The sequence below is a fragment of the Athene cunicularia genome, assembly GCF_003259725.1.
Source record: "Athene cunicularia isolate RWA chromosome 1 unlocalized genomic scaffold, athCun1 chr1_part1, whole genome shotgun sequence".
NCBI classification, from domain to species: Eukaryota; Metazoa; Chordata; class Aves; order Strigiformes; family Strigidae; genus Athene; species Athene cunicularia.
The window spans coordinates 24,419,883-24,435,580 of NW_020799091.1; the positions used below are offsets into that span (position 1 = coordinate 24,419,883).

General features: G+C 35.0%; 1 protein-coding gene across 1 annotated transcript in view; it reads left to right on the forward strand.

The window, feature by feature from the left end:
* The window catches only part of NBEA (neurobeachin), a 414,406-nt gene that overhangs the window by 319,154 nt on the left and 79,554 nt on the right, over positions 1–15,698 (forward strand). The window contains exon 46 of the mRNA XM_026862195.1: positions 6,594–6,706. Coding sequence (XP_026717996.1) covers positions 6,594–6,706 — 113 coding nt within the window. The remainder of the gene's footprint in view (positions 1–6,593; positions 6,707–15,698) is intronic.

Below are 15,698 nucleotides of genomic sequence, written 5' to 3' on the forward strand. Positions count from 1 at the left end.
TAAGAAAGCATGATTGCATTGCTGTATTATGTTCTTTTTATTTCTACTTCATTTTCTTGAAGATTTTGAAGATTTGTAGTCTCTATGAACACAGATAAATAGATTTCAGTTGCTAATATCATTATAACATCTGCAGTCACTGATTCACTCTAATAGAAACTTGTGAAGTTTTTCTGAAATCTAGAATAAAATTTACCATCAAAAGCTGGACTCTCTGCCAGTGACACACACACATACAAACTTTTTTGAAAACCAGAGAATTAAAACTGACTGAAAGCCAACAGGCAATTCTACACATGACAATAAACTTTTTATTCCAGTTTGGAACAAACCCTAAACTTTTTCAGCATTTTGACAGAAGAAAATATCCCCCCAATATCTTTTTTGAAAGATAACCTTGTTTTGTAGTTCTAATGAAGTCTGAACTTCAGCTAGGAAGCTGACTTCCAAAAACTCATGAAGAACTTGGGGGTATTGCAGAGAATCTCTTCATAAAATTCATGGCAAACCAGAAACCCACCCACAATGGAGTGTATGTGAGCTCCAAGTCCAATGTCAGTGGAGAAAGCCTCAAAACAGAAATATATGTTATAAAGCCTAGAGGTTCTCACATCTGCAACCTGTTTCCTGGCTCCATTATCGTATGGCAATCTACTGCCAGGGCTTGAGATCTGGGAAACTGCAGGGTTGCGAGCTATGAGGCAGCCTGATTGACACCACTGCTTTTACAGCTGTGCCTGTGCTTCTGTAAATCTTCTGTTGAAAGGTATTTCTCCAAAATACTTCCTTTACAACAAATATGTGTTTTCTAACGAAGCACTAAAATATTTATTATATCTACCAGAAATACAGTACTGGAAGTAAAGTATCTCTGCTACATGTTGCCCTTGTTTTGATAACACTGAACTGATAACTGTCCAGATACTTCTGTGTTAAACAGAAGCAAGTTCTTATATGGACTGTGGACAAGACCCTTGTCAGTCAGAAGCAGATACAAGATTTTCTGTTTTGTATACAAAGATAGAGTATTGGATACATTCATGACCTCCTTTGCCAAGTGAAGACATGTATTTTCTTTTCTCTCTTCTTTGGAAATCCAATTTCCAAATAAATTTTTAATTACACTCTTTTGTAATGAGACCACATAAGAAATATTTCCTTAAAAGATACAACTTCTTTGCCAGTAATTGTTTGTGTAGGCAGCAATGGCCTCATATTAGACTATAACTGTTTGTTTAAGCAGCATCTTCTTTTTTGACAATATTGGTTTTAGTCATCGAGAAATACAAGCTTCAAAATTTTTTTATTTGCGTTGCCTTTTATCTCCTACTGGTTTATTCAGCATATCTGAGATATAGCTTAGTCAGTTAAGAGGTGTGGAGGTTTGGCACTTAAGAAATGTGGATTATCTGCTGGTAATTGATACATAGGTCCCTTTGTTGATTTTTCTTCTCTTCCAAATAAATAGAGGTCCACTAATGAAGTGGTAATGAAGTGGTTTGATACATTTTTTTGCCAATTCTTTGTAGCTTTCTTTCTTCTTACAGTGGTCCTTAAGTAGTATCTAGCCCATTTTACAAAACAGTAAGAAATCAGTCATGTTTTCTTGTGATCCTTTTCTGAAATTATTCAAGAAACGGCAGCCTTAGAAGAGAGACAATTTAGAAGTGAGGCTTCTGACACCAACTCATTTCTTTCATTTGTGACATGCAACCGGGTCGTTTCCCACAAGAAGTCCTTTGACTGCTCGTTAATACTGTTAATTACACAGATGGGTTGGTCTCTGTAGAACAGGACCACTGAAATAAATATACGAATCTCTCCTTAAATCTCTCTCTGGTTTGCCAATTTTTCTGTCTTGACAAGCATGGCCCCTGGCTATTCTATAAGTTCTTAATCAATGCTTGAAATACTGAAGTGTCCCCTTGGAAAAAGTCCATCTTTCTATGACTTTTTAAAAAATCTTTACATCACCATGTTACCACCTCTGGAACATTACCTGGCTTCATTTTTAGTTTAACTGTTTCTGTTGTGATCTGTACTCATGAATTAATAACTGTCTACTTCAGCTATCACAGTTCTCTCTTTCTAGATAATTTCCTATCCAAGGATATCTGATTACCATCACTTGCACTGGCCTGATGTCTCATTGCAATTTCAATTTGAAATTGCTCTCTATTTTCCAAACTCTATAAAGTCTTGTTTCAACCTGTTTGTCTGGCCCTCTAGCCAACTATTTTCTCTCCTCCCTATTCTGTTTCCAAGGTCTTCACCTCTTTCTTGCCCTCTTTTCTGACTTGAGCATATTTCATCATGTTTACAGCTCTGGGTTTTTCTCCCAAAGGTAAACACTACACTCTGCGACTTATCAATCAGTCTCAGTGTTATACTCTCTGTGCCCCTGGTTTTTGTCCTGGTTATGTAGACATAAGCCTTCCTGGCCACCTTCCCCCTCCTCCTACCTATTGCCTTCTCAGGGATCCTTTAGCTTTGAATGCTTGGAAGTAGCTATGATCATTCTAATTGTCCTTTCTTTAGATGCACAGGAAAAGGCCGTATCGCATGTGATCAGCATGTATGTCAACCCTCTGGGTGATATAGGGAGCAAGTAATTTTTACTATTCTCAGTTACAAGCTTATTGACAAAAGTACTTAAAACTAATCCCACTACAGCAAAAGGAATCAAGAAGAGTGGGAACAAGAAATCGTCTTGTAATATGGTTGCAGTGCCTACTCTTTTAGTTAGAAGTATAGATTTCAAATCAATTTCTCAGTATTTAACTGATTTCTGCTAGGTTTTTTTATTTTCAAATTGCAGAATGTGTGTTTGCATTTTTATTTATTGGAATTTTAGTTCTTTTAAATCCTACCTGCCACAGCTTTTAAAAGAAGTGGAGAATAATTATATCCATAATTTTTGTAAGTCATTTCTCATAGTGGAAAGGGATTATTTTTAAAGGTTTGTGGAAAAAAATGACATCTTAAGTCAGGTAATAAATTCAGATGAACTTCTTCCCCCTCCCTCTTTTTTTTCGCCTGTTTAGCATTTTCCACTTTTTTACTCTGTGATGTACAAGCCCTCACTGGTTAATTATGTATATATTTAGCTACTGCATGTGTTGGGCTTATTATTGTCATCTAATTAGATGTAACTCGAACTACTTGCTTCTAGAAAAATCATTAAAAATTCTTTCCTAATGACCTAGAGATGACAAAATGTCTGTAAAGTGTGAAGAAGCAGACAAGCACAGGAACATCGCTCTTAAAGAGTGTTAATCCAGATGCTGCAATCATCTAATTAAACAATATTTTGCTGTCATTAACATTTTCACCAAGGAATTGCAGTTATAATTTCTTTGTCAGCTGTCTCTAGCTCACTTTACCTTCAAAACTAAAGTGCCATATAAAAACATTAAATTGGATGGTTTAATTAAAAAGTTTTTTTTAATGAAGAAACATATCCAGTATTTCTGAGATCTCATTTACTATGCCTCAGTTTTATTGTTCAAGTAGATTAGTGTCACAGGCTTGCGATATTTAATATTCAGCCTTTAATATTAATCTCTGTAAGCCTACTAGGGGGAAAATCTGAAGCTTCTGAAAAGGTATAGGGACTACCAATAGCGGTACAGGTTTATGTTTTATATTTATTTAGCTACAGAAAAAAACAAATAATTCTTGCTGGAAGCACCAGATAATTGGTGAGATGGCTAAATATATTCATCTGCTGACTTTACTCTGAAAATAGTCATTGTGAATCCAGAACTGATCAAGAAAGCATTCCTAATAAAGTTAAACCACTAATATTTATGCATGTTTAGAATTAGGGATCTGTAATCCCATTATAGGCCTAGATCACTGTCCTCCACTCAGATAAACATAGATGTGTGGTCTTACCTAATCACATAGGTTTGGTCTCCTTTCACAATTTAAATTATGGTTCGTCTTCTCTAGTCTTTTTTATTTGTTGATATTAAAAATAAAATTATTGAATTGATAAAAATAAATCACTAACTTTTTTACTAAACAAATTAATAGATATTCTTAGTAGTTAATCTCTTCATAAATAAAATAGGATTTATAAATATTTAAGTAGGAGAGAAGTAAATATTTTGTTTATTTTTTCACAAGACTATGATTATATTTATCAAATACATGATCACATAGGCTCCGTTGTTTGTAATTTATCCTACTTAAGCTGAGGGATAAACTGCTTCAAATTATTTCTCACTGAGGGGTAAAAAAATGCACACAAGAGTTACTGGAGTGTCGTGACATGGAGCTAATTCCACGTGATAATTTTTTCATGTGTCCATACTATAAGTAACTTATCAAAACCACACAGTAAAGGAGAACTTGTGTACAGCAGTTAGGCTCAGGATTGCATTTTTCTTGCGCTATTCACATATTTATGATTTTCCTGTGTGGAATAGGAACAAAAAGTCAAAATCTTGTTGACTGAATACTGAAATTGAAATTAAATGAATGAAATTAATATAAAAATTAAAGAAAACCCCAATATGGAAAATCTCAGTCTTGAAATAAAAATTAATTTTGGAGAACCCTAAATTTCCTTTCAAAATTTTGCGAAAGCATATCCTCACCCTTCCAAATGTTTTTAGAAAGTGTTTTCAGTTGAAGGTCTTTATAACTGTGAACTCTTTTCCATAAAACTTTTGATTCTGAAGAATCATCATTTTTGCTTATGCTTTTGTAATAGACTACAGTCATCTCAGTCATTCTCTTCCTGAATCTCAAATTTCTTTTAGTCTGCTGTCTACATAAACACAAATGTCTTTCTTTTGTGGAAGCTTTTGCACATTCTTAATTGAGGATTCTGATGGTGAGAAAAATATTGATTGTATAAAGGTATAGTTTCATAAAGGCCATATTTTATAGAACCTTAAATTTGACAGTCTCAATAAACTTTACAAATCATATGTAATTAATCCTTGCCAAAAGGGAAGATAATATTCTGATTTGCCAGATATGGAAAATGAGGCAGAGTTGTCCTACTTTAAGATATATAGAGCCCCTCCAGAAAAATGTAGAACAATTAATATTTTGCTAAAGAGTACCTTTCCTTTTCCTCACTCACATGGATAAATTCTGGTGTATTTCTCAATTTAATTATTTGATACATTCTCGTTCTGTCCAAGAGAGGTTTTGCATTCATTCATTGTTGATATTAAAGAGATGGGTTTGTTTCTATCCGTCTTTATTTGTGTGTGGCACACAGTCCTTATTGCTTTTCTTAACAAAATTGTAATTGCAACTCAATTATTTTTTTATATTCCTGAGAACATCTGTGTTCAAAATGTAAAAATGAGGACACACAGTTGTTAAAAAGATGCACTTTTCCTGTTTTCACTGAAACTATGTACAAAATAGAAACATGCTTCTTGTTCATCAACTTCTATTGAAAAAATAAGGTGTTTGTAGAGTAGTGAAAGTTTCACATTTCATTAAGGCAGAGCTGATTTTTGTGGAGAATTGAAAATGCTATTCAGAACAAGGAAGCCTGTGTTTTCCTGTGCTGGGTTTTGTACCCCAGGAATCTGTTCAGAATCTGGAAGGAAGCAGTTAGTGAGACAGGGCTGTAAATCTGCTGCAGGACTGGGAATTGTTAACCTGGGTTATTTCAGTCTGCTAATTATATTATATAAATACACACACACATATATTTATGACCTGATTTTGTTTTTTAAGACTCATGTTGCATATTGTGTGGTTCTCAGTAAATCAATATGGTGGATGGTTCTGTACTAAGCAACTTCATTTGTTCTATCATTGAAATGTTAGATTCTACTAAATATCAGCTGAGATAGAAATAACAGACTTTCCTAAACACACTTTTCCCAGTGATGAATTCATAATTTTAAGTTCAGTTGCAGATTGTTCTTTTGAAACCATAAAGATGGCTTTTGCACATTTGAACCACTGGGATGGTAGCGGTGTTTCTTTCATTAAGTTTGGAGGGAGTGGCCTGGGACAGTCAGCTGTCTTTTAGGAGGGATAAAAATATTTTAAATTTTCAAAGTGGTTACAAAATAGTATTAAAGCAAACATGACTTCCTCCACTTTGATTCTATGATTGCTGTGAAATCTCACCACTTCTTCAGTGAAGAAGAGCCATGGGGAATGATGGATTAATACGGTCTATCTAGGATAGACCTAGATTTAAAAACCTCAAATTTAGCCCCTGCTGTTTGGAGTCTCCTTTAATCCTTGCCAGGTAATGATACTGCATACAGTTGTTAGGAAAATAATAGTCCAGTGGTTTTACATTTCAACATTCATGCTATGAAAATAGCTTAATGGAAATAAAAAAGAAAGTGTTTATTGGCATATGGTGCATTTTAGTTGATCCTAAAAGATATTGTGCTCTTTATATTATGCTGATTTCTGTGTTGACTTCTGATTCAAGATAAGTGCATCTAAATGAATACTTTTGTCTGGAAGATTTATACCTGATTCTATCAAGTGGTGGGAACTGGGAACATGTGATGCACCAAAAGTAACCACTATATTATGTTTCAGCTGGAGAAGTGGACACCTTTTTCTAATTCTTGAAACATTTTCTTTCTTCATAGGACGAACGTACAATGATTTGAACCAATACCCTGTATTTCCATGGGTTTTAACAAACTATGAATCCGAAGAGTTAGACCTGACCCTTCCAGGGAACTTCAGAGATCTTTCAAAGGTATGCTTTAATTTTGTTAAAGACAGTCAGCCAGCCCCTTCAGGAAGAAATTTTGTTTTTTATATATATAATTTAGTTAAGTTAGGTAAAGATCTTAAAGTCAGAAAAGTCTGAAATAGTCTTCTCAATTTTAGAATGATTTTATACTGAGTATCTACATTATGCTACTTCCATATCCCTGACTGATCTGGTTCCAAACCTGTAACTCCTCCATACCTTATGATATGGATCACATCAGACCACTTCATCTCACTAATTATATCCCTTAGTTTTTGAAAGCTGATCCTTTGGAAAGAAAAAGTTTGAACTAATTTTTCACTTTATTTTGCAATGACTAGATAAGTAATGTAATAGCAGCACCTCCCTTTGCTTAATAATTATCCAGTAAACAAGTACTTTGTATTTTAGACCCTGGAGTATCTGATCCCTTTCATTATTTGTGGGTTTTGTCCTCCAGCCAGACTTGGGCAGTTACTGCTTTATAATTACACAGTTCCTAGTATTTGTTTCTCTAATAGCACCAGGCTGCCATCTATACCCAGCTGTGGTCCTCTGATTGTGTCAACAGACTGGAGAGAAGGTGTGTTGACCAATCATAGCAGAAGCATATGGCAGGGCTCTACACAAAAACCAGGGTTTGCAACTGGGTTGTGGGAAGTCTCTTTCCTGGCTCCTATCAGCTAAGAAAGTGTGTGTACTTCCCTAGTTAGTGAAGGTGGGTAGCCTTGCAACATCCCCAGCGTGTCGTTTCTGTTATCTGGGCATGGACAGCTTTCTTTCATCTTTGCCACAGTTCCTCAGCCAGGAGGCAGAAGTTGCCCGTCCAAGTTGACTGAGGCTCAAAACCATAGGGGGCCAGCACTTGATGACTTAGTGAGGCTGGAGGAGAGGAACTTAAAGGAATGAGGCTGGAGAGGAGAAAATGACCCCCAAGGCCTGTGCTGCAGCCCCTGCTTTCCCTTCTGTTGCTAGACAGAGATGAGAGTTTCTGCAGCTTCTGCCTTTAAGTCTGCTTTTCTTTCCTCCTTTTCCTGCACATACACATCCTGGGCAGCAACGGAGAGATCCCACCACGGGTATCTCATAGTCTCATATCTCTGTTGGAAAGAGTATGCTTCCAGTACCTCTAGATGTATTGTTATCCATTCCTGGAAGCCTGTTTTTGTGAGACTTCCAAAATAAATCACGTAGGACTTGATTGCATAATAGCAGATAGACACACCTAATTTTCTCTCCTTTTTTTCCTAAACAAATAAATAAATAAAACCAGAAATTAATCTACATTCACAGTGTGCCTCAAATTTAAACAAATTAGTTGAGACTCTATTTACATTATGTAAAACTTCTGAGCCTTCACAATATTATAAGTATGTTTCGCAAATGTGTTTTTCAATTCTGTAACACCATTGTAATCTGTGCCAGCAACAATAAAGGAAAAATCCACAGACATGAGCTAAATAAAGATCAGTGATCATCCTGCACTGGCTTGTTCCCTAGCATGTATAAAAATATTTCTGGTTTAGAATTGTTTATAGTGGTAAACCTTTCATTAAGATGCTTACACTTTTCAAAATCTCCCAAACTCACTTCTTGTTAGTATTAATAGCACTGCATGTGGTGAAGTGCAACATGATTAAGACAGCGTCTCAGGAATCCTTCATTAGGTACTTAGTTTTGGTTGAGTCCAAATTTTTATGGCAGCCTATTAAAGTATGTAATTGCTACAGGAAGTAGCATGATAGTTGAATAGATAGGTTTTCCTCATGAGTTAGTAAAGACTCATTATGGAATTAGTGCTTGTATAGCTTATTAAGTATCACTGCACTCCTAGTAGAGCTCTCCCTTGAAAGGAAATATAAAATCAAGTCCTTGGTTATTTATGATTCTTCAAGAATCCGTGCAATGTGCACAGCAGTATTTTGCCTGAGGACTTTTTCTTACCCAATTTGATAACTGCATTCTTTTATTCAAAAGCTACCAGTGGTTTCCTCTTGAAAAGCTAGAGTTTTGACCACTAAAAAAAAGCCCTACACAGAACTAGTTAAGGAGAATGGATGGTCTTTCTTGTCTGGCAATATCTAGGCTGCATTTATCCCATAGATGCGTGAGAAAACACGTGCAATCTGTAAAGTGTTGTGGGATCCCTCAGGATAAAAGGGGTGTAATTGTCATTTTTTTCCAGTGTTTACTATAATAACATATGATCATTTTACAATGGTTTTAAAAGGAAAAATAGATTAATATTTTTTTGTAGAGGACAGTGGCCAGTTAATAATAAATGCCTTACTTTGTGCACTTGGGCTGTTATGCATTACTTGCATCCTGTTTCAATTTGTGCATTATCAGTAAAAATCTTCAAAATCAAAACATATCTGAAGTATTTCCTTGGCAATTCTGTTTTCATTTTTGATATCATCCTGTATCTGTAAGTAAGCCCCTTTTTTCCTTGTTAGAGAGGTGAATCCTGAGTAGCCTAGTGCTTAAAAGCAGGAGTTAGTGATTTATTGTTCACATTATTGAACCAGGGTGTGCTATTAAGCTTCAGCCAGACCTCTGGGGCAGTCACACACAGTATCCTTTCCATGAGGAGCCACTTCCTTCTGTCAGATTTTACCTTGCAATGGAGAAATATTCCTGCAGATTTGGTGGCAAATCAAAACCTCCAGCTAATCTGTTGATGGATAAAATTTCCTTTGTCAATTCCTGGCTTTCTCTCTTTCAGCAAGTTTGCCCTTCTTAGGTTTTACAAAGCCTGTGTCCTTAATATTTAGTAATTAATACCTCTCAAACAATCTTTTGAAATTATTTAGAATTTTAACACTATTATATATGTGGTAAATGCACACAAATGCAATGAAATTAAAACAGAAACATTATGCTTTGTTTTGCTGATTGAAAATAGTTTTGATAGTTAAATGTAGATGCTTAATCTAACTTTCTAAAACTTAATTAAATTGTGTATTATCACACAAAGTTCATACAAAGCTCTGGTATGATAATTGTTCAAGTATGATAATTGACAGTACTTCTGAAATTTTTAAACCTTTGATTCCTAGGCTTTTTGTATAAAATATGATACACTACCTTTGCAGTATCATAACTCCTAAGTGAACATACATAACAAATGCAACTCGTGTTTTGTGGAAATGAAATTAAATGTGTTTGGCTTGCTTATGATGTCAGTGACAGAGCAAAGCATATGCCTTTTGCATTTAACTCAAACTTAAATATATACATTTCTGCAAAGCTGTCTTGGAACATGTAACTTGTCCTTTCCTTCTATTCCATTTTATTCTGGTTTTATGTAGCACTCCTTATTGTGGTACTTTTACTTCCAGATGTTTGTTGCCTCAGAACAATTACAGTTAAATATTAGTCTGAGAATTCTTCTGTCCTTTTTCTTTGAAGTGTTTGGAAATTCCCCTATCCAGGCATTTTTCCCTTTTACATATGAGATTTAAAACCGGGGCCCATGGGCATAGAAGGTGCCATAGCAGTAGGATATATTGGACCTCTCATTTGATTAGACAGTGTAGGCTCAAGTTTTATTCATTACATATACAAGGTTAAAGGTTATATTTATTGTTTGACAGGATGAAAAGCTAATGAAAGAGGCTGTCATAGATACATAGATTATCTTTTCACTATCAAACCACCAGGTGATCTGCTTATTTTCTTCTTTATTGAGATTTCCTTTGGAAGAATACCCATGGTATTAAACATTAGTACAGGAAATGTGTATGCAGCCCTTACTGTACACTGAGTTTTGGGAGGTTTCAACACACTGAAAATGTAGTATGGTTTGTTTGTGCAAAATTGCATGACTTTTACTCCTAAATTATAGTGAGTGCATCGGTTTGACATGCTGCATTGTCCCTGCTCATTAAAGTGTAAATGGGAATTTCTTCTCGTTTACTTCCAGTCATACCTCCTGTTAAATAAAATGATTTCTTCACCAGGCAAAGTAATACTAATATTGACATGTGTATGAAACATCACACGCCCATTCATTGAGTGGAAAAAATTATATTTTGTTAATATAGAAGGTGTTTGACTGACGGGTGGTGATAAGCATAACCACTTTTCCTTATTACTGTGCCATTTCAAGAAAAGGAAGTGATAAAGCCCCAAGGCTTCTAAATGTAATAATGCAAATGAACACATCGAAGTGTGAATATTTCAAGGCAAACCACACTTAATACTTCCAAAAATGTGTAAGCTGTGGAATGGAGTTTATGGGCTTATCAAGAGCCACTCTCACTGGAAAAATGAAATCAGTTTCTGTAACCTCTCTTTACCACATGCAACTCTACCATCAGAAGAAAAGTGAGTTTGATTCTCATTTGGTTTAAGCCACACAATTAAACATTTTATTTTCTTAAATAAGAAGTTTGTTTACTCAGTGAAACTCTGGTACTTTGAATCTGACAGAACTCTTGTATTTTATAATGTTGATATTGAAGAAAAGTTATTTACAAATTTGGATAAAATTAGAATTTATCTTAAACTTTAAAGTACCCTCCTGAGATGTTCTTTTTAAAGATTGTTGTTTGGTGGGTTTTTTTTTAATAAAAAAGCAAGCAGTCAGGAAGAGCTCAGTCTGTATTCAGCCAGAGCCACATAAAGGCATGCTCAAGATTTCTTTTGTACCCAGATACTATTTTGCGCAGTACATTACAGAAAAAAAAAAAAAAAAAAGAATAAGACATAAATAGATAACTGCTGCATGAACTGGAGTCAAGATAAGCAGACTATTTCAGTGGCTGCATAAATGGGGTGCTGGGTTCAGTTATGCTCTCATGAGAGAATGTAGTTCTATGGAAGATCACTGGCAAAACAGTAAATATTACATGAGCTAACATAACATGTCCAGTGGATATAAACACTAGATGTATTGACAATACACTGGTTCAAAGGCCAGATGTCTAAAGAGATTAGCCAGATGAAAAAAGAATGACATGAATAACAGTGTGGTTTTAATGTTAAAGTAAATACTTACTTTATTTTTAAATGGAAAAAGAAGTATAAAATAAACTCAGGCAGCTTTTACTACATCAGAAGTGAAGTGGCCGAATAGGCATTGTCATAAAGTGAGTTCTTTTGCTTGGTTGGAGTAAAGTATATCTTATAATACCTTTTTATGAAAAGGTAATACTATTTGATATGAGTTTTACAAAGGACTTTTTAAATAAAAAGACAAATAGTGTGTTTGGAAAAAGCATTTTATAAAACATTATAGAAAGAACTTTTTATTTAATGTTCACAACAATTTGACTCAAATTCAGTTTTTGTACTAGTCTTATGCTTAAGGTACTGACTGAGACATAGTATATGGATTGATATGTGCCTTTGTATTATTTATGCAAGTCATTTTAACTAGTTTACATGGCAGTAGAATCTCACTGAAATGGAAGTAAAATTTTCTCCCATTATGTGAAGGTATGGGGATTGATCCATAAATAAATTTTATCTTCACTTTATACCCATGGTATCAAAATTAGAACCACAGAGGTTAACTTTCTGGACTGAGAATGGCACTGTCACACTATAGAAAAGTGACCAATATTCCATATACCCTACAATTCACAAGAAATGTCAGGCTACCATTACTGTAGAACATGTCACCTAGCAGGACACATGCCTCATCAGAGAAAAACTCAGTTAGTTGCTAGTCTGTACAACTGAGTTTTAAAGTCTTTACAGAAAATGCATGTCTCTACTGAAGGATGAACTTTTACCATTTCTTTGGGTGATAGCATTTAGCCACATGTACATTAAAAAAGTGTTTAGGAAGCCAGGGGCAGACCTCTCTGAATTTACTCCATGCCACTTCATTTAGGGAAGTTTTTGCTTTCAGAAAATGCCTGGGCATTTGGAACACAGAAGCTGATCTATTTGTGGTTAATTGACAAGTTTTTAAATTTAAATTTACATCAACAAAAAAAATGAGGGGTTAGAGTACTTTCCATTAATGTGCAACGAAGTAGTTCACATAGAGGTCCCCATTACTGCACAGAAAAGGAGAAAAAGGGGATCAGATGTTCCTTATATTTATTCACCACAGGCCAGAGATAACTGATGTAATCCTGAACCAGAAGCTGCAGAGTTGTATGAGCGTGGGCAGCTCCCAGCTTTCCCTGTGCAGCGCTGCAGTGGGGCAGCTGCACTACTTCTGAGATTCCATTGTCATCTCTGCATAAATGGTGCTGTGTTTGCATGCTAGCTCCTCTAGAGCTAGCTCAGGGATTTCTAGCACACCTTTGTATTGCAAGCAATAGTCTTACCTAAGCCATTCACCCGGGAACACTAGAAATCTTCATGGAATGGCAGAAATGAACCTGGATCTCCTGAATCCAAAGCTACCGTCCAGATCACTAGTTCATCAAATCCAGGATCTGTCCCAAGAAGTCGAGGTGAGACTTTCTAGGTGAAGACAAGCTCAACCTCACCCCCTCCTTTCTTTCTGTGCAAGGATGGGTAATTCCCAGAAAACGTTCTTCCCAGAGATTTTCACATGAAAATTTCCATACCGTGAAAGAAGAGAGATGACTCTCATGATATTTCCCTCTAAAGATTCCATTTTATTCAGCAGATATTTTGTGCATTTCAGCATTTCTCTTCAAATGAATCCTAAAGTAATTGAAAGAAAAATAGATTCAGACTCTGAAAAGAATATTGATGAGGATGAAGGTAATCTTCAGAATACAGCTTTTTAGGTTTATCATTTAATAAATTGAACATGTGTCTTCTGAAAGTAGATTATTTTAGCTACTGTGCAGGCATTTTTACATGAAAATGGGAGCGCACCATCTTACAATCTTACATCTTTTATCTTTTAAATTGAAATAACTTCTCCTTGAAGAACCTAGAAACCATGATGGTGTGTTTGCATTAGCATTTTATGTGACTTTGGAAAATTATTGTCAAGTTCTTGAGAAAGTACCTTTTTCATTAAATACAACTATTTTTTTTAAGAGTTATTTAAAGCTATGGGTTAAACCATCATTAAAATTTTGCTAGTCTATAAAATAAAATACCTTGTAATTATTTTTGAACATCAGTTATGCTTCACAGTTCTTGTTACTGTAATCAATTTACAGTGAAGAATGAAAACACAGTTTATTTGACAAAAGATATCTGATTAGCTTCAAATATATTTTGAAAGGCCTGGACTTTTGATTTTGAGTCTTGAATTAATCACCATATTGCTTCCCTACTGTACCTTCAAACATATATGTACAGTAATACTGTGACAGATGATGCCTCTGTCTTCCATAGCCTCAGAATTCAGTGCAGTGTAGAGTAAGAGCTACCTTCACAGTGGAGGGAAGAGATATTCTCAGGGTGTTTTTCCATTACAAAATACAGTCTCACTGATTTGTCTGCCATTTTGTGTTTCTTTCTCAGAGGGGGTGAATGTTTCCTGTTAACAGACTAGGGTGTGAATTACTGCTTTAGCTTTTGAAATGTGCATTTGGGGATGGGAATTTGTTCTGCCAGAGTAGTGGATTCACAGTACCTTAATGAGGGTGGTATCAGGAGGTCCCACACAGTCCCCAAAGCAACCCAGAGCCCTGATACAGTTTAGTTAAGTGCACGTATATCTACACAGTTTGTCAGTCTAATAGGAAAAGCATGTCTTTTAATAAGTTGCTCTATCAAGGAAGTGGTTGAACAACCATTTTTATATATTGGCAGCTTATAGGCTATAATAATGCCAGCATGTTTTCTGACAGTGGCAGGATGTGTAGCAAAACCGAGTATAAAAAAATGCAAATATTTATTTTTTCTTTTTTCCAGTAGTTGGAAAACAAGCCTGTAAAGTGTTAGGGAATGGCTCATACTTCTTTTTCAAGAATGTCTTGTGAGGTCTTGCAGTGCAATCTGCACCAGATAACACTGATCCTTAGGGATTACTCATACATTTTACACTTACGAGAAAGCTATTAACATCTTCATGACACAGCAAAGTATTAAGCATCCCAAGTGTTTCATGTGAAAAATACTGAAATCATAGTTCTAAAATCTAAGTGTTCATCAAACACTGCCATTTAAAAACAATTTCTAATATGTAAAATTGGAAAACATGATGTTCTATGTAAGCCATCTCAAAAAACATAGCAGCAGTGAAGGAATAAAATACTTGTAGCTTTAAAGTTGTTCGTTTACATACATAGTATAGTGAAACAAACTGATTTGACCTTATACTGCTATTTCCATTCCAAATTACTTTGCATTTTAGCTCAGTGGAAAAATTGTGCAGTAAAATGAAATGTCATAATACCTGGTAGCATTTTGAAAAGTGTCAAAGTCCTTGAGTATATGTTTGTTTTCAGGTTGTAATTCCCTTAATAATATGAATTCTAACTCTTAATTTTGATTAATACAATCAAGTAATCATTTAAAATTATATTAAGGTTATACAATTATTATATGTGGAAGTGTGCTCTCTAAGTATTAAACTGGTCAATTTTACTACAAAAGCTAAAATCTGAAGATTCTGGCTCATCTGGAAAAGCAGATTTAAGATCACTTATATATTTATTTCAAAATTTTAGTTGCTTTCTGTTGTATTTTCTTTGTCTCAGGGACTTCTGGACACACAATGACCATACATTTTGAAAAATTTCTGAGCTAAAGTAGGTTAAAAAAATCATAGAAAAGCATGTATCCCCTAAGTAGACACACCAAAAGCAAGAGTCCCTACTACTATCTTACATTTCTTTTGGGTTTTACCTAATTTTTATAGATTGTCTGTTACATATGCTCAGAATAGACTTTGAATTCGTGAATAATTTCCGAAAGCTATTGTTTTTAAGTACAAAGCTTGTTTTTTTTGCTCAGTAAAATGTGGCTTTCTTCAGTCGGAAAATACATCCAGTCCTGCAAGACTATGCATGGTTTTTAAGTATTTCTGCTTAGGATCACCAGACACCATCAGCAGTCCTGCGTGAAATCTTTTCATCATGAACTGTGCATTACAAAGTATCCT